This window comes from Chaetura pelagica, unplaced genomic scaffold, assembly GCF_000747805.2.
Source record: "Chaetura pelagica isolate M959 unplaced genomic scaffold, ChaPel_1.0 scaffold3, whole genome shotgun sequence".
Lineage (NCBI taxonomy): Eukaryota > Metazoa > Chordata > Aves > Apodiformes > Apodidae > Chaetura > Chaetura pelagica.
In genome coordinates this window covers 16,471,332-16,496,874 of record NW_009952974.1, presented here as the reverse complement: position 1 = coordinate 16,496,874, position 25,543 = coordinate 16,471,332, and the positions used below count along the sequence as shown (strand labels likewise).

The window sequence follows — 25,543 nt, the reverse complement described above, 5'->3', positions numbered from 1 at the left end:
CAATATATTATATATATTATATATCTATGTATATATAATTTAAAAAAAATTAAGCTGAAAATACCCATTATGAGAAATTATAGCCTTGTACTGTGAAAGCAGTCAGGTTACTGCAACAGGATAGAAAAATGCATTGGCAGGGATGGGACGTACTGCTTTGTGTAATTGAAATTGTTATTATAGCCTAAAGGAACCAAAGAGGATGCACTGGGAGAAAGACTTGTTTGTTGCCAGGCATGAGTTCTGGTTGTTGTGATGGAAGCAGGTGAAAGCAGAACAGGCCTTTTTCATGGTAAAAGACGAGAAATGTCTGTCTACTTTTTGCTTTCCTAGATCTCATTGGTGTTATTTCTAGTCTGGGAAAGTACTTGGGGCAGAAAAGCAGGTCCATTTATTTGGAAAGATCAAACATTCGTATTGTCAGAGCTTTGGTATATATTTGAACTCCAGAAGTAGATAGGAAGAATGGGCTGTTTAGGTTCTCCGTGTGGTCCAATGTGATTGTAATAGTTCAAGAAAAAATAGCAATGGAATATTGGTAGGAAACTGTACTGAAGAGTAGTTGTTGTTTTGCTGCTACTTCTTATTCTAACTGACAGTACCACAGAATGTGTTGCACAGGAGGAAGGAGCCACGCATAAAAAGTATCTGGGAAAGACCTGTTGCCGTTCTATTTCTAGACAGGTCTCTCCAGTTCCAGTTCACATTTTGCTGGCCAGTACCTGTTCCCATGTCTTGCTTTCCAGAATAACTTTCCTGTGATTACCTCTTTCATATTTTGCGGCAGTTTTAAAAAAACAATATTAGTAAAGTCCCCAGTGCTAATTATTTTCTAAGAAATAGGTGGCATTCCCATTTCTGGATAGAATAAAATTCCCTTAATGGACGAAAGTTCCACTGTACTTACACACATACTGGCAACAGCCAACATTGTCTTGAGCTTCTCTGTAGGAGAAACATTCTCCAGCAAATAGTATTTCCTTTAAGGAGTGATACAGTAATGCCTTCTTTATCCTGACACTATTGTTGACTGATAGGTTAAGGACAGAAGGTGGCTGAACCCTAAGGAAGAGGCTACAAATGTACTTTGTAGTTTTTCCCACTGTAGTGCTCCATTCACCAAGAAAAAGTGGTATGTATTAATTGGATGCCATGATGTCTCAAAAAACTTCAAAAGAATTTCCTTGACCTTGACTTAGGAATTTTTTTTATTATTTTTTTTTGATTGAGCAAACCAAATTATTTTAGAAGTTCTGTAGGATTACGTTGTAATTAAACCATTCTGAAGTTATTTGTGTGAAGTTTGAGCTTCTGTGTAGCAAAGGATACAGCTTGGAGGAAAAATGCACCTAGCAGAAATAATAGAAAGAGGATTGGTCGGTCTTCAAGTTAAGCAAAGCTATATTATTGATCAACAATGTTAGCATTGCCTCAGGCTTGATCAGGCTGAGTAAATGAACTGTTCTTTAAATTATAACTTTGCATAAGTATCATTGAAGTTGCTAGGAATTCTGTGTATCTAGAAAAAGCAGAATGCATTAGTTCATCGGTGGTGCCAACGGTAGGATTATGAATTTCAGTACGTCTAATTTGAGGATTATGTATGACTAAATGCAAAAGGCCTTTTAATTATACCAGGACCTGCATTGCAAAGCTCTCAGCAGTGTGTGTTTGAGGTGTGAAAAACTTGTCACTAGGCAGCACTGCTGTGCTTCTGAAGCATATGATGTAGACACAGACAGTACTTAATCTGCCGGCAGAAAAACCCTAATTCAGTCTGTAGCAAAACCTGTATCTATGAGTGGCTAAGCACCAGGTGGAGCTTGGGCTGGAGCCTAGGTTTTACTTCAAATGCTGTGTAGAAGCTGTTCTGGGCTGTGGCTTTTAAAGCCTGCTAGAGATCCCTAATTACTCAACCTGGCATGCAGCAGTCATGTCAAGTAAAGTCCCTTTGCAGGAACTGTGTTCACCAAACTATTTGATAATTGCCTTGCATGAAGCTGTGGACATGGTCTCTTTGCATTTTTCAGGAGATTATATCTTATTGAAACTCTGAAGAAGAGACAGGGATTCTGTGCTGCTAATTATTAAACTAATATAGTGGCCTGCCCAGTTGTCATCCCTTATTCTGTGTAGCATTTGACAAATTGACAGAGATAAGTCTGAGACAGATGCAGCCCCATGGGACAAAATTTGCAATACAGTAGTGGTACACAGGAGATATACTTATCTCCTTATCTACTTATCACAATATTAGCCTGATTTCCTTAGCAGACTTGTATCTTTGTGGTTCTGCAAATTCCTATGGACTGCTGGTTTTGTTGTTTCTCTGTAGCAGATACTGAAGAATCACTCTGTTAACTGTCATTAACTGATTTTTGCCTTTTGATAAGTCTGTCTCTACTGGTTGATACTGATTTTGCCTCCCATATTTAAACAGATCAAAATACATTTTCTGCTAATTTCTCTTACAAGAGAAATATGTGGATTTGTTTTTAACTTCTTGAATTATATAAATTGAGCTGTATGTGAGAAGAGAGAATTAAGTCCTTTAAAAAAAAAAAAAGAAGAAGAAGAAAAAAATTATTGGAAGTTGAGTTGAGATTATTATTATAGTAAAATCTTTTTTCTCTAACTATGGAAGCAGCAGCCAATGTAGAAAGCATGAAACCAGTTCCTTGAGCAGTTTTTAGTTTGTGTAATGAAAGTAGAATGTTCAGTTTTAGAAGACTGGACAGGATTTTGAAAAGCATTGTAAGTGCGTATTTTCTTACTCTTATAGTTCTAAATGTCTGTAAAAACAAGTTGTCTCTTGCAGAAAAGAAACGAGCAGCAGGTAAGCAAAACTTTTCTTACTTCTATTGTATGATATTTTGTACAGGGCAAAATTTAAAGTGTTCTGCATTAGCACAACTGCTTTTATACTAGTATATTAGGCTCATAGTATTTGGAAGTGTTCAAGTTTTTATGGGAGGGTAATAAAGTGATGACACAGGGAGTTTTTCCTTCTCCTTTATCTTCTTTAATCAAGACAATATAAAATTACTATATTGACTTCTTTTGATTTATGTTCTTTCTCTTTCTTTCTGCACAAGCACTCCTATTTGGACAGGGAAACCTCCCTCCTTCTGAGAAACATTGCAGGAAAGCCTTCTCATTTGCTGACCAAGGTGATGATGTGTCTTTCCACCTGTATGTGACTATTTCTATGTAGAAGGAATGCTTTTGGTGTGTGCTGTGCTCCTCCCACCCCTGCCCTTCCCAGGCATTTTTGCGTTTACTTACATGATTTTCCTGATTGTCCAAGGTGCTTTTAACGGCTGATTTTTGTTTGTTTCTGCAGATTTAGCAAAGTGTTCAAGTTCTTGGCAAATACTTAGGTAATGTCAGCAGGTAAAATGCCTTAGCTGAAAAGGAAATGCACTGAGCTAAAATTGCTCTTGTTCCTATTCCTCTTCACTAGTTTAAAAAAAAAAATCATAGCTGTGGAAAAATGTGGGAGAATTCAGTACAGTTAAAAGGCAGCAGAATCCTTAAAATTTAAGTTCACTTGCTGTATTGAAGATAACTTGCAGTAAGTAATGGGATTTTTTTTTTAACATTTTAAATGCTGTCTTTATATCAAGTGGGGATAATATCCTAGTAAGACAGTGGTTTAATGAGCCAGGTACGTACAAATCCTGATTTTAAATTAATTTTCTTCACAGGAAAGAAGTGAGTAATGTACCAAGAGAGCACAAATGTCTGTTCATTGTGTTAAGAATAGTGTTGTCTGTATGTATTCCTTTTGAAACTAGAGTAGGAGGGCTGGAGCAAGCTATAAATCTTCATGAAAAAACAAACTGAGGTGAAGAACATACAGCTTTATGTTGTTGAGAAAACTTTGGATGTTCAATAGCTGAGGTGTCAGATATCTCTGATGCAAACCACTCTTTGGGTTGTTTTTCTAAAAGAGGAGAAATTCTCAGGCAAGCCTGAAGTGGCAAAATGTACGTTGGTGACTTCAAAACAATAAGGATAATGTTTGCTGGGCATAAGTAGTCTGTATTTTCCAGTAAAAGTTCAGAATTCCTATACTGCTTTTTCTTTAATACCTTAATCTTCTTCTCAAAATGCTCAGCATGCATCTTGACAACAAATTTTCAGGTGGTCTTGTAGACAGCCAAAACCAAGTAATTTTCTGCTCTTAAGGTTGTTTTGCTTTAAGTCCATACCTCTTTACTTTCTGGCCCCCCCACCCTCCCATCAGCTCCTTATCCTCAGCAAAGCAAACAGCCACCAAAACAGCAAATCTTGCTTGATTTGAAATAGATTAACAACAGCTGTGGCACATAAACTATCACTTTTTCATCTCCGTGTGTTTCCATATCCTCCCTTCTGGTTATTTCTGTACTGGATTGATATTGGTTAGCATATGGAACTTCAGTTAAAAATATGTGTAAAGTATTAAGTCAATTGCATCATATGACCGTGGACTACCTCATATCAGTGATTTTGAGACTCCTGTAGTTAAATGTTAAGATTTACAAATCTTTGTCCTGGTTCATTAGATTTTTTTAGCCCTTTGAGTCATGTGCTTTTGGTGAGTTTGCTGATGTTCTGAGGATAATGTTTGTTGTTAGTTCAGCTTAGGACTGTCTCAGTACAGCTGTGCCTTCTGCTTGTAACTACTGAGCACACAAGTCCTGGTGTGGATACTTTCTAGTTCTGTTCTGACCTCCTGCAGAAAGAAGTATCTTTAGTAATATTAAGAAATGGAAGTCCGTTTTGCTGTTTAGATCTTCTCAGCTAGCTGTAGTGTTAAATAAGCCCCGATATGAAAGAAGCAGCCCCAAGAAATAGGGCTTTTCCTTGCAATTGTAGCAAGGTCTTGGATGAGTTAACAGCTCTATGCTGGTGTTTCTCCTGTCATAAGTTTTTTTTATTGTCTTATTGTTTCTTGCATTCTTCATCGTCTTTGGTCTGTCTACCTCTTACATTTTGATTAGAGACATTTTGTGGGAATAATAAAACTGATTTTGTCCTCTGGTAATGTATTGAATTGTAAAAATTCTAGTTGTGGACTAGATTCCTTTTGCATTACAACCATACACACCCACAGCTCCTGTCACAGCATAGGGTAGACCTCAGCTCAGAATATTATCTATTCATTGTGGTGGTCTCTTCATTTTCAGATGTAATTCCATATGTGACTGTTCAAACAGCATTCACAGAATCATTTAGGTTGAGAAAGACCTTAAGATTATCAAGTCCAACCTTTAACCTTACTCTACAATATTCACCCCTAAACCATATCCCCAAGCACCACATCTACATGACTTTTAAACTCTTTTAAAATACAGCAATTTATTTCTAATCTGCAGAGGATGTAAGCATGATCTGAAAACTCTAGCCCCTTACAGCCAGTTTTTGAGGAGGTTTTGATGGCCACACTTCGAAACCACAGAAGGGATGTAGGTGGTTACTAGCAGGGTTTTCTGTAACACTGAAAATTATGATAGAAATTTTTTATTCCACAGATTTCTTTCTAATAAATCCACTGTGGTTATTGTGATGTTCCTGTGTAGTTTTAATGTCACCTCTGTCATGGAATAAATTATCGTAAGCTATTGTGGAAACATAGTTAAACAAGCAATCTGTGTTCTCAAATCTGTTTGTGCCCTGTTCTGCATACCAGTTGAATAGCTAAAACTCCTTATCAGTCAGCCTTAGTGTCTCATCTATTATGTTATAGTCATCTTTCCACTCTCAGACTTCCTTACCATGGTTTCTAATTTTTTTTCTCCCTCCTCTTGGTTTGGGGGTTTTTTCTGTCCTCTTTCTTGCTTTTTCCTGGCCCCAGTTCTAACACTTTTTTCCCTGTAATATTTGCCTTAGGACCCCCAGTGAGAAGGAGGTGACCATAAAGGCAATCTTAACAAGGAGCTGATTCTGCTGAATGTTTCTGCTGTGTTAATTTTCAACCAGATCAGCTCCCTGACTGTCTTGTCTATGTGGCTGCAGCATCCCTGTGACTGCTGTAACTGAGAAGTAACACTATGAGAGGCAGGCAGGTAAATTAGCCATTTCAGGGATTTACCTTGGTATATGCCACTTGTGCAGCCATGACCTAGGCAGCAGTCCTGCCATTTATGTGCATGTTTACGACCCTTTGGAAGCCGGCCTCCCATCACCATTGCTAAAAAGATTTGCAAGCAAAGGGGAAATAAATACCTAATTAAAATGTGATTGGACTGTGTGTGGCATGTGTACTGGCCTTGTTAATTTTTGGCTTTGAACAGTTCACAGTTGCAGTCAGGTTTTTTGCCACCTGTCTCATTTCTCCATGTGCAATGAAAAATAGTACAAACTGATGGATTGCACATGCTTTTTCCCATTGGATTGTCTGGGTTCCATGTATGGGAGCAAGAGAGAGCCTGTGATAGTGTCTGAGAGCAGTTTTGGGGTGGCTGTGATGGGGAGGGATGTTGATGGCTGTTTTCTTAGGCCATGAGGAAGGAAATACAAGACATGTTTGAAATTTTTAGGAGTTCTGTATTTATTAAATTATTAAGTAATAAAAATACATAGTTGGTCCTTCTCCTCCCGTGAAACCTTGTTTGTCACATCAGTGGCCTGGGTAATAACTGTAAAGCCAAACTTGACTCATGAAAGATCCTTGATTATTATGTGCTCTCAGAAATTTCTAAACTTTCTTTCCTTTTCTCTATGTGTTTCCAGGACGTAGGTTCAGACCTCTTTTATAATTTGTTGCTGGTTTAAACCAATTCTTATTTTTGTAATCGTAATTCTGGGTTTTTCTTTAAATTTAAATTGGTAAAATCTAAGAGATCTTTATCTCTGGACTCACATAGAATTTGAGTAGGAAATGAAAAGTAATTGGCAGGCATTAAAATAGTAAGTACCCAGAATCTTTTTGGGTCTGTATATTTATTTATTTTTAAAAGCATTTTAGGGAATAATGCAATGTAAACTTTGAGATCAACAACAATATCTTGGTTGTTCTGACACAGGTATATGAAAGGCTCGCAGCTGATTCCTTGTTGCTGCTCTCTTGTTGCTGCCTGTGTGCTGTGGCTATAAAGTACTCCTGCTGGGGTTTGCTATAGATGGTTGTTTTGCACAGGTGTGCAGTGAAATGGAGTAGAAAACTCTGCTGCCTGACTTCAGTGAAGAGCAAAATCAAATATGCTGACAACCTTTGTACAGCAGTAAAAGTTTATGGTTGGGTTAATGAGCAACTTCTGGAAATGATTTGTTTTATTTACTATATTTCTTGTTCTAGAGATTTGTAAATAATTGATACTTTTAGATATTAGCCACAATGAACATCATAGAATCACAGAATGCCAGGTTGGAAGAGACCTCAAGGATCATCTGATCCAACCTTTCTAGGTACTACTGTAGTTTGTATGAGATGGCTCAGCAGCCTGTCAAGCTGAGACTTGAAGTGGTCCAATGTGGGGGAATCTACCACTTCCCTTGGGAGACTATTCCAATGTTTGACTGTCCTCATGGTGAAAAATTTACCTCTTGTGTCCAATCAGAATCTCGCCAGGAGCAACTTGTGCCCATTACCCCTTGGCTTTTCCATATGACCCATTGTAAAAAGGGAGTCTCCATCTTCTTGGTAGCCACCCTTTAAGTACTGGAGCAAGCAGTAAGGTCTCCCCTAAGCCTTCTCTTCTCAAGGCTACACAAGCCCAGTTTTCTCAGCTTTTCCTCATATGGCAAATTCTCCAGTCATCTGATCATCTTTGTGGCCCTTCTGGACCCTCTCCAGCCTGTCCCCATCCTTATTGTAGAGCAGGGACCAAAACTGAATGCAATATTCCAGGTGTGGTTTGACAAGCACCAAGTAGAGCAGGATGATGATTTCTTTATCTCTGCTGGTGATACCCTTGTTGATGCAGCCCATCATTCTGTTGGCTTTCTTTGCTACTGCAGCACACTGGTCACTCGTGTTGATCCTGTTATGCACCAAGACCTCCACATCCCTTTCCACAGGGCTGCTCTCCAGCCCAGTGATCCCAGTCTGAACTCCACTCCTTGGTTATGTGTTCCCAGGTGCAAGACCTTACACTTCTCTCCATTTAACTTCATAAGCTTAAAAATATCCAAAATACATCCGAAATACAAGATTTCTAAAATCTGAAACCTTCATACGCCATCTTAAAGAGTGGTTGCTTCTTTAACTGTGTGGTTCAAATCCGCTTTCCACAGAAATATCAACAATCTCCACTAATTAGAAAACAGGATTGCAAGTCTTACAGTGTTTAGATTTCTTTACCATCAGCAGATAGAATAGATTTAAATTCTCTGAATTTTTAATGCATTTCCAGTTGTAACAATAATTACGTTACTTTGAATAGCATCAAAGAAGAGAATGGATGTTTGCTTTTTGTGCCTTAAACTATTTAAAATGAGGAGAGGTACAGCCTGGATAGTAAAGATAAAGGAAGTATTCAGGCTACTTACTACAAACAGATTAAATATTTTAAAATATTCCAAATCAATGCACATAATGTGGAATCCTATTTATAGGATTTGCTTTCCGTACTTTCTGTGTGGTGTTAAATTCTGGTACTTTTCAGTGTGCTATTTATGTTCTTTGTTGAGCCACATGCTTTATTGTTCACTCTTGTTGAATGTTTACTCTCCAAATCTATGACAGTATGTACATAATATACTAAAATTTTTCATAGCAATGCATAAAGCTACAGTATGGTAGAACAGAGAAATGCCAAATGTGTCTATACAAGATATATACTATCAGTATGTTCTTTTGGAGATAGTGACAGTTTTATTTGTAAATGTTAGCTATATATAGCAAGAAAGTAACATTTTTTGTCATAAAAAGAAGTTAATCTTAATCATCAATTAGAAATAGTTGAGGATTCATAGGTGAGTAAATCAGCATTTCAGTTCATGTTTTAAAGCATGGTAGCCTCAAAATTAAATCCACTAAAACCAGACTGAAGTTTGTGTTAACTGGAATTCTGTGCATTGTCTCCCCCTAGGAAGAACAGGCTGCTAAACTCAAAGCTGAGAAGATTAGGGTTGCGTTAGAGAAGATTAAAGAGGCACAAGTGAAGAAGGTAAGTTATTCATACTGGTTTATAAGATCTGTATTTTTTACTTACTCACCTGGAAAATGCAGGCAAAACTCTTCTCATTTGTGTCTATTAACCTTAAGTTGCCCTGAATAAAATAGGAACACTGAGGTGTTCTGATCTTGAGTGATAATGTACTTTCTCATCTAACCTGTACCTAATGAAGAAAATCCTAGCATATGGAGTAGTATTATGTTTTTCTTAAAGAATAGCTTATTTTGCAGCTAGTGCACATTGAGAATACTTTGCTAGCTTCCACCCAGAGCTAAAGTGAAGGTCCAGCCTCCTGAGATTGTACATTAGAGCACTCAAACATTTAAAATTTGGGTCTGTTTATTTACAAACCCTTTCCCTTTATGCATAGCATGATAAATGGACTCCAAGCATTCTGGACTACAGCTAGGAGTTACTAAGTGGAAAAAGTTTACTGACATTGCTTGATGCATTATTGAAGAATATAAAGTGTTCTCTTGAAACTTAGCATTGTTATTTTATTTTTGGAGTTTTTCAGTAGCTTAAAATACCTTTTACATTTTGTGTTTATCAAAAGCTGAAGAAAGTGTTTTGGCTGGATGACAGGCATTAACAAGCCAGCCAATGTATTACAACTAGCACACTACCTTTTCCAGCTAAAACAGGTATAAATAAGTGTAATGATTGGCAAGAAGAATCTATTAAAAGTTTTTTGATTGATCAAAAAAATAGCTATTTTTTTCTTTCTGGATAGTGACCTATGAAAAGTGCCTATGAAAAGCCATTGTGTTTTAAAAGCAGTTTTCTTTCCCAGTAATGCTTCATACTCCCTAGAAAAAGATTTATTCTAGGTATATTGTTTACATAATCAGCGTTTTTAGGAAATCCAGAGGAGGCAAGCAGGAAGCTTGAATTGCAAATCTGAAAAATTCTAATTCTATATAAGGTTGTGCAGAACTCTATATCAATTTTGTTCCACCTATATATGTGAGGGAAATTGTCACAAAGACACTTCATTAATCAAAACAGGATGCTTAGGCAGGGGGGATTTTTCATTTTGTTGGGAAGACCTTTATATTTCCTCTTATACTGAAGGAGAACAGTATCTTGTTATATGTCCATCCTACAAGTATTTAAGTCATTTATGGCTTTTTACATTTGGAGGGAGTGTTTTAATACTTTACGTTGTTTTAACAAAACTTCAGAAAAAGAAACTAGATTTTAAAAAACATATTTTGATTTGAATGTGGGAAATTAATCCTGCTTATTGTTTTCCTAATTTTCTGTTTAATAGTTGGTCATCAGAGTTCATATGTCTGATGACAGTTCAAAAACAATGATGGTGGATGAGAGGCAGACAGTGAGACAAGTGTTAGACAATCTAATGGACAAATCACATTGTGGTTACAGTTTAGACTGGTCATTGGTGGAAACTATCTCTGAATTGCAAATGGGTAAGTAATAATTATAAACCTTTATAATTCTTATCTATTAATGTAATACATGTCTATATCTGTGTCCTCAGAATGATTTGAATTCCTGACTTCATAATGTTCATTATCTTGTTCATTTGTGTATTAAATGTTAGTTCATGTAATAAAGCTCATGAATGACATTGAGAATGATCTGGAAATATATTCTTATTTCATATTAAAAGCATGTCTTAATTCTAAGGTGTGGTATAGGAATTCTGTTAGTGTCTAGTAACTGAAACTCTTGGTTTTGATGTGTTTCTCATAGGAGAAAAAGGCAGGGGGTAAAAAACAATACATCTTCCTCTTTGAAAATGCTATTTTTTGCTGATCCTAATAGTTCTTACTACTAAAAGCTGTCTACATATTTTTTTTCTTTTAAGTATTTTAATGCAATTGGCAATACAGCTCTAAGGGCAGTTAATGCTCCTTTGTGCTGCATTGCACATAGGACAATGTATGCTGTTCATTTAGCCAAAGGATATAGCATCTGAATGGAAAAGAAGGGGAAAAATTATAGAAAAACAGTATTATTAATATCCATTGTCAGAGAAGAATAAATTAGAGAGCTGTTAATCACCTTACCTATTGACTAAAAAAAAAGCCCAGAACTGAACCTAAATATCTTGATTTCAAATTAAAATGCAGATTAATATTTCCCCTCCCTTTTGTTGAAACCTTTCTATTTCAGGCAGTGTAACATGTTAACTTTGCTTATTTTTAGACAAAAAAAAAGCTGTTTTAGGCCTTCAAGGTATCCGTCAAATCTTTACCTTTCATATAAAAAAATAACATCTTGCTTGGCTAAAACCTTAAAATTTAATACATGAAATTTTTTAAGTTGCCGAATTTTGAAACTGGGAAGAATTAGCACAACTCTGTGTAAATCCAAATTAGGCATATAAAAATCACGTGTCATTCTATAACATGTTACCAAAGAGAGAAATATTAATAAATAACCTTATTAATTCTGCAATAGTTTTAAGTTTCTATCACTGAAAATTATCTGAATATATAGGTAGCAGGATCCTGCATCCATGGCTTAACTTGAGGTCTTTCTCATCCTATATTTTCTTTCATAAGACACTTACATTCACTATGGGGCCTGGAAAAATAAAGGAAAAAATACTGGAAAAAATGTCAACTTCTGTTAGAAAAAAAGAGGTAGGCTGGAGAGAGAAAGATAAACTGATTTTTATCAGCAGTGTGACTGAATGATAAGCTTACTGTGAAATGAAACCAGTGTTAACAAATCTTTCTTGTTGGGCGTTTTGCAAGTATGTGCATGCCCTACTCTGTGGGCTCAGTGACATGACAGAATTCTACTGCTGTATTGGATAAGTTTCAAGCTAAAGAGGAACACTTATTTTATAATTACAGATTTTAAATTCAGGCTACAACATGGTAAATTTGAGAGAGATGCAAGAGAGTAGAATTCAATTTCCTATTTTATTTTTCACTTTGGCTTTCATTGATCCTTGATAGGGCAACTGTTAGTTTTAATATATTTCATATATGTGGTTTTTAAAAAGATGATACAAAATGCGCCCTGTTTAATTCAGGGATCTTATGTCTTTGGAACTTGAAAAAAAGATGTAAAAATTATTACAACAAAGACCTCAGTGTACTACTGTCTCTTGTATTGTGTTATTTTGCCAGTGGTTTATCTTTTGGAACATCTATTCTGGCAATGCCTATGTAAGAGGAGGGGGCTCCTTTATTATAAAATTTTCCTTCAGTGAGACACAGAGGACCTATGTACCTTCACAGTGTACTTTACCATGGTGTCTTGTTGGTTGATGGCTCATTAATAGCACAGTTAAGTAAAATGCAGTGAAAACTTTAAGCTAACAAACTGCTAAGAAAGACATGAGGTCTGCGGAGTACCTGCTTGTCTTTGCATTTTATGTGGTTTGCTTCAAATGTGGGTGCTTAACTAGTTTTTTGAGGAGTCTGATTTAGGTACATGTACTTGAAGTAAATGGTCACCTGCTACTATATAATTGTTTAACCAGGAGATTTATATATACTTTCAGAAGAACATAGTGAAACTATTTCCAGAAAGCCCAATTTTATTCTGCAGGTTTGTAACAGAAACTATTCTGGAAGGTTTCTTTTGTTTGGGGCAAAGGTTGTTTTATTTTATTTTTTAGTTATAACAGAGTATGTCTATGAAGTACCTGTGAGCTACAGTTTTTTAATTTCAGAGAGGATGTTTAATAATAGGAGCATGTGTTATATGCATTTTTTTACATACTATAGGTACACAGACACTCAGTAGCTGATTCGTATTTGATTTCAGTTATTGTTCCTGTAATAACAGTTGGTATGTTTTGAAAGCTATCTGTTTTCACTAATGAGGCTGCAGTGAGATTTAAGCTCTTGTATCACAGTACTCTGAAGTTTTTTTGTTTTGTTCTTATGTTAGGTAACACCTTTTTTACCTACTTGGAAGACAGTACTACTGATAGAGCTTGGTGGAAGTCGTGAGTTGTAACTCAAAAGCTTCTTGAAAAGGTCTCACTGAGACCTCAGTAATGCGGTGTTGTCATCTCAAACCTTAAGACATTCCCTACAGATGACATTTTGTTGCATTCACTCTGCTTAGTATTCTTAAGTAGCAGAGATATTGAGATGTCATCTGTCATCTCAGTCTTCATTAGTGATAGCTTGTAAGTGTGGATGTGATCAGTGCCATTTGTAAAAATGTGCTGTGATTGATTTTGTGGAAAAAAAACAAAACATGCTCTGCTTTCAGATGCAATCAAAAGGTCAAGAAAGTCCCAAAGGATTCTGAAAGAAATAATTTGCTGAGATGCCACTGTGTAGCCTATGTAAAGAGGGAACAAACAGCAGAACACAAAATACTGCTTTAGTGTCTTTGAAAGAAGGAGAAAGTTGGTTGCGTGGTTTCCCAAAGATTCCTTATTCATTTTAGAATAAGGGTTTTTAGATATTTCTCTATTGTTTCAGTAAATTTTCCTTTCTTCTTCTTCTCTTCTCTTTTGCCTGTTTTCAATATCTTGTATTAGTGATAACTATTTAATCAGAGTCAAAGCTCAGAGTTCTCAGAAGCCATTGTTGATAGGTCGTTTTATTCATCATGATGTATTGTGAGAAATAGACAGTGTCAGTTTTCAGACTACTTCTGCAATACCCACAATAAGAATGGGTATTCTGCAGTCTTCAGAAACATTTCGTTTTCCCTCTGATCATTGTCTGTTACTGTTTTTAATACTTTAGAAACGAGATAGTGGTGGAGGATATAGAACAAATTTTGTGCTGAAAAAGCTGCCTAATAAATTCCTCCAGGGATTGTGTGGACCAGAGTACATATAAGTGTAATAATCTTCTTATATGTACTCAAAATATTTGAAATGTTGTTATCTGAGTCTGCTCTGTTCATATGGGATAGTAGGTTTTGTCAGGTAAAAAGAGAAACACTTAATATATTGTTGGCAGTGTGGAACTGTAAGCCTGAAGAGACAGAGGTGAGAATGCTGAGTGAGTGTAAGTGTAAAATAAAACCAGACAGATCTGAAAGTTGAACAAGTTCTTTTAGTGCCTTAGTGTAAACTACTTCCTCATTTTAGTAGATGTTGAACTTAATTTTTCTCTTTGTATATGCCTCGTCTCCCAGATATGACTACAGAGTAGTTTCAGTCTCAAAATCTGACTGATTCAAATGTATTTCGTGTCTTGTTATTGCTACAGAAAGGATCTTTGAAGATCATGAAAATTTAGTTGAAAATCTTCTGAACTGGACAAGAGATAGTCAAAACAAATTAATGTTTGTGGAACGTATAGAGAAATACGCACTTTTCAAGAATCCCCAGGTAAGCCTGAGAATCATGTTGGATATCTGTGTGCGTGCACACATGTATGTCCAATTCCAATTTCTTGCTTTTTTTCTATTGTTCATTTCCATACTTTAATTTTTATACTTGTGCATGTGTTAAAATGCAAAGCAACTTTACATTTTGACGCTGTGTTCATCCACATTGCAGTTGGCACAAAATCAAGTTTCTAGTAGAAAACCATGAGCTGAAGCAATCTGCTAATGTGTTTGTGGGTATTTTAATGAAGGCAAGCAGTTTCATGGCATTTACACCAATACTTAGTGATGTTCAAATATGTAGATAGGCAAGAAAGGTGTTGGCAGATACTGCTAATTGTAATGCCTCTCCACTGTACATTCGTATGTTGCTGGCAAGAAGGGGGAGAGGAAATCTAAGAGAACAGGTCCTCCATGGTCAAATGGCAATCAAAGAAAAGAGATTGTGTCTCTCTCCCTGTGGAAGGTGGGACTTGCTTCTGTTCACCTGTGTTTCCTGTTCCCTGGCTAGGAAACCAGAGGCCCCCCTACTCCCTCAAATGGCTTCAAAGTCCTCTCTTCTCTCAGATAGTAGCTACAGATGCTATCTTTTTTTAAAGCGAGAATTGAAAAACAGGTCTTAATCAAGTGCTTTGCTTTTTAAAAACATGTAGTTGATACATTTACTGTCCAGTACGGTAGGCACCGTCAACAAGTATGAGGTACTAGCATAAAACCTGTGTTTCTCCGTAGTTTAAAATACTGAACTGGCTAAACTTTGTGGATTATTTTTTTTTCCCCACTATAAGAGCCACAGGCTAGGAAGAGGGAGATTTTCATTGTCCCAGTCTTTTCAAGGCTGAAGAAGAGTACAAAACTTATTAAATTAGATGCAGTACCTGTACATAGTTAGGTTCCTTTTAAGAAGACAAGTATTTAGTAATTATTTGGCAAAACTGTTATGGCTAGGTGAAAAGAAGTGCATTGCTTCTGTGTGTGTTTCTTTTAACACAAACATAATGGCAATACATACCAGGTTTAAATAATAATTAACCTCTGTTTTAAATAATATTTTATTGTGGGATTTTCAATTCATAGTATTTTTATTTCTGGATGCACCGTGCCAGGCAGCTGTTTGTTTTGTGGAAAGCCAGAACAATGCTGTTGTGAGACAGGGACTTAATGTAACAGTATGAACTGACTGATACTTCTGAAAAAAGTGGTTATAACTTAATTCCATGTATTATGTAGCAGTCCAAAAGTTTAAATTTTACTACAAACTTTTGTTCAATTAATGTATTGTTCTTAGATAATAGCTGGCTTTTTCTTGCTGCTTACAGAAAGGTAAATGATAAATGTTATTTGGCTTGATTTCAGAACACCTATAGAAACACTAAGCTTTCTTTTGTTACAGAACTATCTTCTGGGGAAGAAAGAAACCTCTGAAATGGCAGACAGAAATAAAGAGGTGCTGCTAGAGGTAAGACTCCCAAAACAAGTAGAGCATAGTGATCATTTCAGAGCTTGAGGCTAAACTGTGAATGGTCATAGTGATAGAAATTGATGGACAGAGCTGAATGTAATTCTGGAACAAAGGTGAATGAAACGTGTTAGATTTGAGATAGATGGCAATTTTAACATTAATAATCAGTTAATTAAAATGTCTTTAATTTGTTTAAGAGCTAAGATACCATACACACTGATAATAGAAATGAGGTTACCTGTAACTATGGCTAAAAACAGCCACCTGTTTTTTTTGACCTGTGGTGGTATAGATCTTTTTACTAGTACTCTGCCAGTTGTTACTCTACAAAATTGTATAGCATTGGTTCAGTGACTGGCTGTGTTAATATTTTAAATTGTGTGTGTAAGCAAAGTAGTTAAAAATTGTTTCAATTACATTTTAAAATAAACAACCAAATATTAAAATTTAAAAGTGGATGACAGAAAAGTTAGTCAATTAAATAGAGAACACATTAGTTACCAAAAAAAAGATATGGAGCAAATAAAGCAAACAGTGAACATAGCCTCCATCAGCTGAAAACTGAGTGGTTTAATGAAATTTTTGTAGAGACATAGCCCCTCTGAAGTGCCGTAGCTTCCACTTGATTTCCAGAATAATGATTATGATTTCAGTAGTCACACAAACATAAATATTTTTAGTATATCATTTTGTATCATACTTAATATAATTTAACTTACTAGTAGCATGTGTGTGCTCTTAGTATATTGCTAGTATGGGTTTTAAGAAGTGGTCATGTGAATACTGTGGGTCAAAAAGATGCTTGAAGCCATGACATGTGGGGGTTTGTAATTTTGTCTAATTCTTCCTGTCTTCTAGGTTTACTCATAAATCTCTGTGCTGCCTATTAATCTGGAGTGTGTTTAAAGCATTTGGTTTCTTCTAGTGGTTCTTTTTAAATAGCACCTCAACAGAAGTAGTAGTGTTGGCAGTTAGTAGCAATAAAGCATTCATGAAATGCACTGTAGCTGTATCTGATAGATACATTATTAGGTTTTGTGTATACTTAGACTTATGAGGCTATATCACTAAAGTGACATTGGGACTTTAAAGCCAGTAAAGCCAATGGAAAATCTTTACAGTAGCCACTAATATTTTTGTTGTCATTCTTGCACTGAGAAGATCCCCTCTTGTGTTTGTCTGAATAACCTTATAGCTTCTACAATTAATCTTTTAATTCATATCACTGCATGGAAAAGAGCTGTCCTTGTTGTGTGTGCATTCCTTAGATGAAGTATTTCAGAATTTCAGTCATTAAAAACAGACCACTGAATACTGTATGTTCTGTCTGTTTCTTTCTTCCCAAATCACTGTGTGTTATCGGCAGGAATGTTTCTGTGGAAGTTCTGTAACCGTACCAGAGATTGAAGGAGTTTTGTGGTTGAAAGAAGATGGTAAGAAGTCTTGGAAGAAACGTTACTTTCTTCTTCGAGCTTCTGGAATCTACTATGTCCCTAAAGGAAAGGCAAAGGTATGCTCTTTTTAAGCAATTGCCCAGAATTGTTTATTGCTTGTAAATCATGCAGACAAGAATCAGTCTTAAATTTTAGCCTAGCTGTGCTTTACTTATTGCCACATGCCTTAATTAAAAGTGCAGCTTTTTCATGGAAAGACTGCGTAAATAACTGTGGTAGCACTTATTCTGAAGAGTGTGATTCCAAGTTTAACAGCACAGGAAGACAAGGGTCTGTTTTTTGAGTGAGCTCAGAGTCAGATGTTAAGAAACAGTTGAGGAAAAATGATTGGTGGAGTTTAGAGGCTGCCTTTTCTCAAGTAGAATACAGATGAAGGACCAAATCGCACAGCAAATGCCAAACACAAATTATCAGACCAACACCACCATCAGTCTGTATAATTTCATGTTTATTTCCTTTGTTAGCTCTTAGAAATTGGATTCTTCTTGCATCAATTTGTGCTATGTCCTCTGAAATTGGTTAATATAATACTGTTTCTTCAATGTCACTGCTTTTCTATGTGTACCAGTAACAAAATGTAGATAGAAACCTTCTACAAATTCATTATAGCTTGAAGGCTGAACTACTGTGAGCTCAAGTTGTTTGTGAATCCATCAGTCTTGGTAGCATCAACTGATCCCCAGTACAGGAAGTCTACATGTCACACAGCTGGTAATGAAGAGCAAATCTCTTACCAGTGCATCAGCTCCCTTTAGAGCTAAATACAGCGCAGTTGTCCCTTCCATAGCCTTTTGTTTTGTTAAAACAATCTATGTGTAAGATAGCCTTGTGAAATTCTGTGCCCTACAGTAACTGCCAAACGTCATGGGAGTTTTACTCACAGTCACGATGGAATTTGAACACTTGAATTATTACTAAGATAAAACATAACAAACAGCAGTTAAAAAGTTCCTGGTCAACCAGTCCTATTTACTTTTTCCCCAATATCAACTGAATAAACATTGGTAGTCTGGTGTAAAATGGTGTCAAAAGACAAAAAGCAGACAAAACACAAAAAGCCAGACTGAATTAGGAAAATTATATCCTGGTTAAAAAATAATATGTGATGCAAGAGTTTATGGATGGCTCTGTCTCCTTCTTGGATGGGTACTTTCAGATTAAAACTACTATTTGACCTTAACTAGACCTTGTATTAGCACTGGATCTTAACACTAGATTGATTTTTGTCAGTGCATGTGATTTTCTTATAAAGATACTTTGTAAATTATTATTTTTATATTTAATAGGTCTCACGGGATCTCGTGTGCTTTCTACAGCTCGATCATGTCAATGTTTACTATGGACAGGACTATCGGAACAAGTACAAAGCACCCACAGACTATTGTTTAGTGCTAAAGGTAACTTGGTAATTGCTTTGAAATTTCTCATTCTGGAAAGAGCAATTAAAGAGCTCAGAACATTTCCACACTAATCTTAGTCCCTTATCATAACTGCAATTGTGCTTAATTGGCATATCATTTGTGGAGTGTCTCACTCAAGCCTTACAATAGCGGAGAAGATCAGCGCGTGGGTTTCCTTCCATCGATGTGAGAGGAAGGTGAAGTATCAGCTGTCTCACTCAGGTGGTGAGTTAGAGAGCAGTGAAAGAAGATGGCTCTTTACACTTTGGCAGTCTCTTGTTTGTTTAGGAAAGTTTGTTTAGCCATTGACCACTTGGCTTGAAAATATAAAGACGTCTAAAGAGCTTTATATATACATTATACTCTGTTGGTAGGTAGAAGGAACAACACTAAAATGCTGAAAGATGCATCCTTTCCTAGTGTTTCAAGCCCAAAAGCAGTGTGTGCAGAACACCCTGCCTGGCTGTATGTGAAGCAATCCCTGCCACCACCTCCTGAAATACTCTCAAACATTTTAAGTGGGCTCAAATACATGCTACTGAAGAGCTTCTAGCATTAAGTTTGTCTGTAATAAATGGCTTTTCTTGCATCTTAGCTATTAAAGTATTGTAACAATTTTTTTGCAGCATCCTCAGATTCAGAAGAAATCCCAGTATATCAAGTATCTTTGCTGTGATGATGTAAGAACTCTACACCAATGGATAAACGGCATCCGCATTGCTAAGGTAACCTCCTATAGGCAGCCTTGTACTGTTGTCATGAGTTGTCACTACCTGTTTGAAACTATTTACAGTTACTTAGCAAAAATACATCCAAGATCTAACTTCCCTCTGTTTAACTATTCTGAACATCAAATGTACCATCTTCTCACATATTTCATTCTGTAGCAAAATTGTTAGGTCTTGTTGTTATTACAATTCAGTAATTGTGCCCTTTCTTCTTGTTTCTGCTGCACCTCTGTCACATGAAGTTCTAAATGACATCGTGGCTAGATTATAGCCAGATGCCTTACAGTTTTTCAAAAGAATGCTTATGGGAAAAGAAAATTGCAAAAACAGACTGTTTTTCTGAGATCCCTAGGTTGGCTTAGTTTATTCATTGGCCCATTTCTTGCTTGAAGGTATCTCTTCTAGCATAAGTAAACTGTTTTGCTTTCTTTCAGCAGTTTACTAATAAAAAATTAATGTTGCCTGAGCTCCTTAACAAGGACACTTTTGTTTCTATCTGGGGGAAAAAAAGATGGAATGAAGAAGCCGGAAGTGGAACTCAACAGTCTGAAGAGGGTACAAAACCTATACAATTGTTCTATTTGTTTGTTGTTTTGCTTAGTATGGGAAGCAACTCTACATGAACTATCAGGAAGCACTGAAGAGAACAGAATCGGCATATGACTGGACTTCCTTGTCTAGCTCCAGTATCAAGTCAGGCTCTAGCTCATCTAGTTTGCCAGGTAATAATGTAGTCTGTCTTGTAATAGATTTAATTACCTTTTTTATTGTCCACTGTTTGGAGACCTCAGGAGAGGCTATTGCAGAAAATGGACTGTTTACTGTTTCTCCAAAGTCTTTTATGCTATATTTAGCCTAAGACATAGATTTGATAGATTTTGTGTTTAAAAAATATATATGAAAAACATATAAACCCTACTGTATTATAGTACTTGCAGTGATGTTGCATATTTGGAACATAAGGTACTTTCTTGTTCACCTCCAAAAAGAATGTTTCTCTGATACTGAGAAGGAGAAACTTCCTTTCAAATTTCTGACCCTCTAGCTTCACCTGCTTGAAAAAGAAATAGAATAATGTTTTAATGATGCATAGAGACTTGTGTGTGTAGCACTTAAATTGCTTTTATTGAGTGAAATTTTTGAAATTGGGAAAGGAGTCACAACATAGTCACAAAGGCAAAGGTCCAAACAATCGCTTCAGAGACAAATTTTGAAAATCCTTATTCTGTTACTGTGTCAAAGTGTGTATGCCTGTAATTATTTGCTTCTGTTTACTTCTCAGCAGGACTGGGACTGTTTTTTTTTATAGCATATAACAGTTTAAAAATTGATGAATGGTTTATATAGTCTCATTTCACTGTTCAGAGCAGACTGACACTTTGCCAGGTTATTCTGAACCCTCAGGGGCAAGTTTCATTATTGAAAACGACTGTAGTGGGAAAGTGTTTTGTTTGTTGCAGATGCAGGTCAGGAAGTAATGCTGCTGAATTGGAAAGGTTCAGAAAGTACCCTGTGAGAAGGAATGAGCTAAGCAAATTCAGCCTAACTGGAAGGCAGTGTGTTTTTTCAACAGTGTGGTGCAGCTTGCCAGGTGTGGTAGGTAGAAGGCAAAACACTAACATTTGCAAATTCTCAGTTACTGACAATTTCTCCATCCAAGCTGAGTTTTTTTTCAGATAAAAGTTTCTCTTTCTTTTGAGGAGCTGAGCCACAGCTCACCAGCCATGCATGTTCTGCTACATACATGTCCAGCCTGTGCCTGGATGCTCTTTTTGCCCAGGACAGCTTGGGACTACACAGAAAGCAGGTACCTGGCTGGATAAATTGGACTGGCAGTGGCTGTTGCTGTCTTTTCAAGATACCCTATGGACCCAGAGCATCATGTGTATTTCTTGGTTGCAGGATGCACATTGTTCTTTTTCTTCCCTTGAGGAATGGAGCAGACAGAAGCAGACTAATGCTTCAGCTAGCATTGATCACCTGTCCTCAGCCTACAGCCAGTGTCTGTTTCTCAGGTTGTGCTGGGAAGGAGTGCTGGAGAGAGCAGGCTGCATGCATTTCATGAAATGGAGCTTTTCCCAAAGTGAAGGAGCTGTTGTTTATTTCAGATCTTACACAACTGCAGTGCAGTGTTTTGCAGCATATCTGACATGCTGTCATCTTTGTGGAACTTCAGATTTGGTTAATAGCAGGGATCTGTTGCACTGTTATGTTTTCCAGACAGCAAACCCTGAATGGGAGATAGAGGTTATGCAGTAGTTAGCGGAAACAATGTCCTTTGATGGGATAACATGTTTAACAAGTGTGACCAATAAATGTCACACAGAGTTACATTATGAGCACACGAACTTTACTTTTAGCTTCAGAAACATACGCTGTTTCTTAACTTTCTTCTAAACAGAATCTCAATCAAATCATTCGAATCAGTCTGACAGTGGAGTTTCTGATACCCAGCCAGCTGGACATGTCCGTTCCCAAAGTATTGTCAGCTTCATGTTCTCTGAAGCCTGGAAGCGAGGCACTCAACTGGAGGAATCCAGCAAGGTAACAAGAAGATTTTAGTTTGAGAACCAACGCCCAAAAAGTATATGAGACAGTGGTTTGGTATCTCCTGTTGCTACTAGAGAGTTTAACACATTGAAGCCTGAGGTTCAAGTCTGTTGTGGTTTGGTTAGTTTATTGTCCGATATACTTCCAAACACAGCAGAATGCTTAAGCTGGTTTATTGTCAGGCTCAAAGGAGCGTGCTGAGTCTGCCTAGCATGTATCTGACAGAGGTGAAGGAGTACTGCTATGAGAACTGTAATGTTTTTGTTTCGTAAAATTTTGGTTTTAGTGTGAAAAATCTGTGAGCTCTTGAGAGAAAAGTTTGAAGTTTACCACAGTGAAGTCACTGTTCTTATCAAGTCCATAGTGCTTCTGGCAATTGCTCATCTAAGTGAACTCCAAGAATTTTTGTTATCTGATTAAAGACATTTAAAAAATAAAATATTCAGACTGCTCTCTTTTGAGGGCCATGGATGTTTCAAGATTTCATCAGTTTTAATTCATTTTTATGCTCAAATTCAAGAAAAGGTATATTTTTCTTCCTTGTGCATAACATGGGTGAATAGATTCCCCTAAAACTTTCAATTAATGCAAACTAAATGAACAATGTAAAGTTATAATTCAAAGCCATGTTAAAAAATTCTTAGTAAATTGGTGACAAATTCACCTTCAGTGAAACGACAGTACTGTTCTTCTCCTGTACAAGTCTGGTGCAAGGTACTTAAATAATGAATCAAACTGGCAATGTAAAATGTTAAACTGTGTGGCAAGAAACAAAAGTGTTGGAAAAATTGTAATTTACATTAAAGTGTAGTTGCAGTGTTGGTGAGACGTGCTTTGGTGACAAAGCTGGCTTAAGAAGGTCGTATGGGCAGGTTGCTGCAAGTGGCAGTATTAATGGAGACTTGTCCAGTGTGTCCTTTTCCCTTCTGGAACAGCTCTTGCCCTTCTTGTCACCCTTGTCTCATCCCTCACAGCAAGTAGAGCAGAAAAGAGTATGTTCTGGCTCAGCAGGGAGAGGACATTGAGGCTGGCCAGCCAGCCAGGATGTTGGACTGGTTGGCCAGTGGCTAACTGCTCATGTAAAAAATGGTGAGTTGTCTGCTTTTCTCTCATTTATGAGGTACCAGTAACTTCACAGCAGTTTCTTGAAGGTGAAAGTATGACAGACTGCTAGAAATCTCAGTATATTTTACTGAAACTTGCTAAGCAATCCAAAAGTAGCTGGCATAGGAAAAGAAATGGCAAACAAAAAAATAGCACAGTTATTATTTTTTTTTAATGATACTTAACACTTCCGAGAGCTCCAGATAGTAATGAAGATGCATGTTACAAATACTAATTGATAGTATGCAATAAGTAACTTTTCATGATACGCATAAGGTCATCACATGGTTTAAAGGACAAAAAAGGACAATTATCTGTTTCAAGGTTCTTCTATAATAGAGTATCACTGAATATGTTTCTGGTTGTGGAAATTTAATTTGATCCTGTAGAGATGGGAGAGACTTTTCTCTGTCCTGAGTGTTTGATGTGCTCACTGTGAAAATGGCTGTCTTCAGTGGATAAGAGGAAGGTTCCTCTTTGTCTCAAATACATCTAAGATTAAAAAAATCTGCCTTTCCCAAAATACAGGTAGTCTGTCCACTTCGTATTTTGAAAGATTGCTGTTTGCCCAAAGAATACTTTATTAATCCTTTCACATTCTTCACAGGTGGGCAATGAAGATCTCATTTTGCTTGTTAGAGATTTTGATTAGAGGGTATTTCAAATGGGATGCTACAGCAGGCATCAAAATGTGTGCTCACTGTGTGTACTTTAAGTGGCTAAGATTTTCCAAGGTCTTCCCATTCAGGGATAGCTTTTCTGTTGTGCCTTGGTCTCCCCCTTTCTGTTTTATGCAGCTTTTATTTTTCCTGTTGCCTTTTGCTGTCTCAGGTGTCAAAAGTGAAGCTCAGGACAGCTAAGGTCAGCACACCAGTGGTGCCTTATACAGGGCACGATTAAGGTCAGGTGGTGCTAATTGAAAATTAATTTATTTGGGTGATTGGGAGAATGGTAATTTACAGACTAACACTTGCAAGAAAGCATTATTTCTCTCCTGTTTTGTTATGTGAACACCATGATTTAGCTCCAGAACTGTTACCCTCTTGCCTTCCAGACCTAATGTGACAGGTAGAGGCACACCCCATGTATGTTGTAAATCACTGTTTGTTTCTGACTCTAGTGCTTTTTGGTGTTCTTCTGCACATAGAGAAACTCTGTGCACCTGTGTTCAGAACACAGCAATGTGCAGACCCGCTCATATAGTGCAAATGAGCGTAACTGGGCTAACTTGTGTAAAAGTATCTACTAATGAGGTATATAGGTAGCCAGTGTGGTCAGTTGCCATGTTGAGTTGTATTTCTAATGCATGTTTCTATACTGTGCACTGTGAAATTCACAACTTGGTTTGTAGCCAAAATACTTGTATTAGGATGTTTATAAACTTGAGTAATGTAATTATATTTTTAATTTTCAACAGAAACGTAAGCTTACAATTTCAGAGAAAAAATTTAACTTGAGCAAAACCCGATGAGTAGACTAAAACATTACCTGCTGCTTTCCCATTGCTCCTTCCCTTAGAGTCAGCTTTTCCCTATCTTGCTGCTTAACGTAATAGTTGCATGTACAGCTTTTCTTTCCCAAGCTAATTTTCTTCTGCTGATCTCTAAATATTTCTTTCTGGGGAAATTTTTTTAGGAAACCTCAGTTCTCCCTCTTTTTCCTTAATTTTTTCCTTGCCAGTTTAGAATAACAGAGCATATGGAGTGGAAGGATCTCAGTAGTATTCCTGCATAGAGCTTGCTCTTACATTTTAGAGCAGTTCAGGATTTCTGCATTTTGTAAGGCCTGTGCTAATCAACATAAAGGCTTGACAAATGCTCTGGGGAGGTGATGTATGGCTTAACTCTAGTCTTACTGAGCTCAGATGTCCACGGCATCCTTTGGATCTGGCAGATGTCCTCTGTCATGACCCATGTTGCTCTGGGGAGTGCTCTCTTTGGGTGATTATACTTGTCCAGAGGAGCACCAGTGACTCTCACTGGGTACAGTTGCCTACCCCAAGAAGTGACCAGGCTGATGTATTTTCATCCTGACAATAAACCTAGCCTGGAGTAGACCTGGCTGCATTGATTCTTGCCAGCTCCCCTCCCTGCCTGACTGGCCAGACGGCATGGTCCAGGCTTGTCAGTGTATGGAATTATCTTTTGCTGCATTGTTTCACTAATACTTCCTGCATGTTATAATATGCCACTTAATTTTTAATGACAGGCATATTTAGATCTTGACTTTATAATCTCTTTGTCTCCTTCCCTCCCTCCCTCTCTCCCTCCCTTTCGTATTTTTTTCTCCCTTTCCACTTTCACTAAAAATCCCTTCCCAATAGGCCCGAATGGAGCCTGCAGGCCGGCCCTTCATGTCTGTGCCACCTCCTGTATCCCCGCAGACAAAAGTGGCAACTCCCAGCACAGCCTCACAGCCATCCCCCCCGCTTCCCCCACCGCCTCCTCCTCCC

At 37.1% G+C, this 25,543-nt stretch overlaps 1 protein-coding gene across 1 annotated transcript in view; it reads left to right on the top strand.

The window, feature by feature from the left end:
* The window catches only part of RAPH1 (Ras association (RalGDS/AF-6) and pleckstrin homology domains 1), a 45,395-nt gene that overhangs the window by 18,047 nt on the left and 1,805 nt on the right, over nt 1-25,543 (top strand). Inside the window, exons 4-13 of the mRNA XM_009996335.1 lie at nt 9,021-9,098; nt 10,381-10,540; nt 14,273-14,394; nt 15,787-15,852; nt 17,222-17,365; nt 18,596-18,706; nt 19,336-19,434; nt 20,039-20,159; nt 21,839-21,981; nt 25,415-25,543. Of these exons, the coding sequence (XP_009994637.1) occupies nt 9,021-9,098; nt 10,381-10,540; nt 14,273-14,394; nt 15,787-15,852; nt 17,222-17,365; nt 18,596-18,706; nt 19,336-19,434; nt 20,039-20,159; nt 21,839-21,981; nt 25,415-25,543 (1,173 nt within the window). The remainder of the gene's footprint in view (nt 1-9,020; nt 9,099-10,380; nt 10,541-14,272; nt 14,395-15,786; nt 15,853-17,221; nt 17,366-18,595; nt 18,707-19,335; nt 19,435-20,038; nt 20,160-21,838; nt 21,982-25,414) is intronic.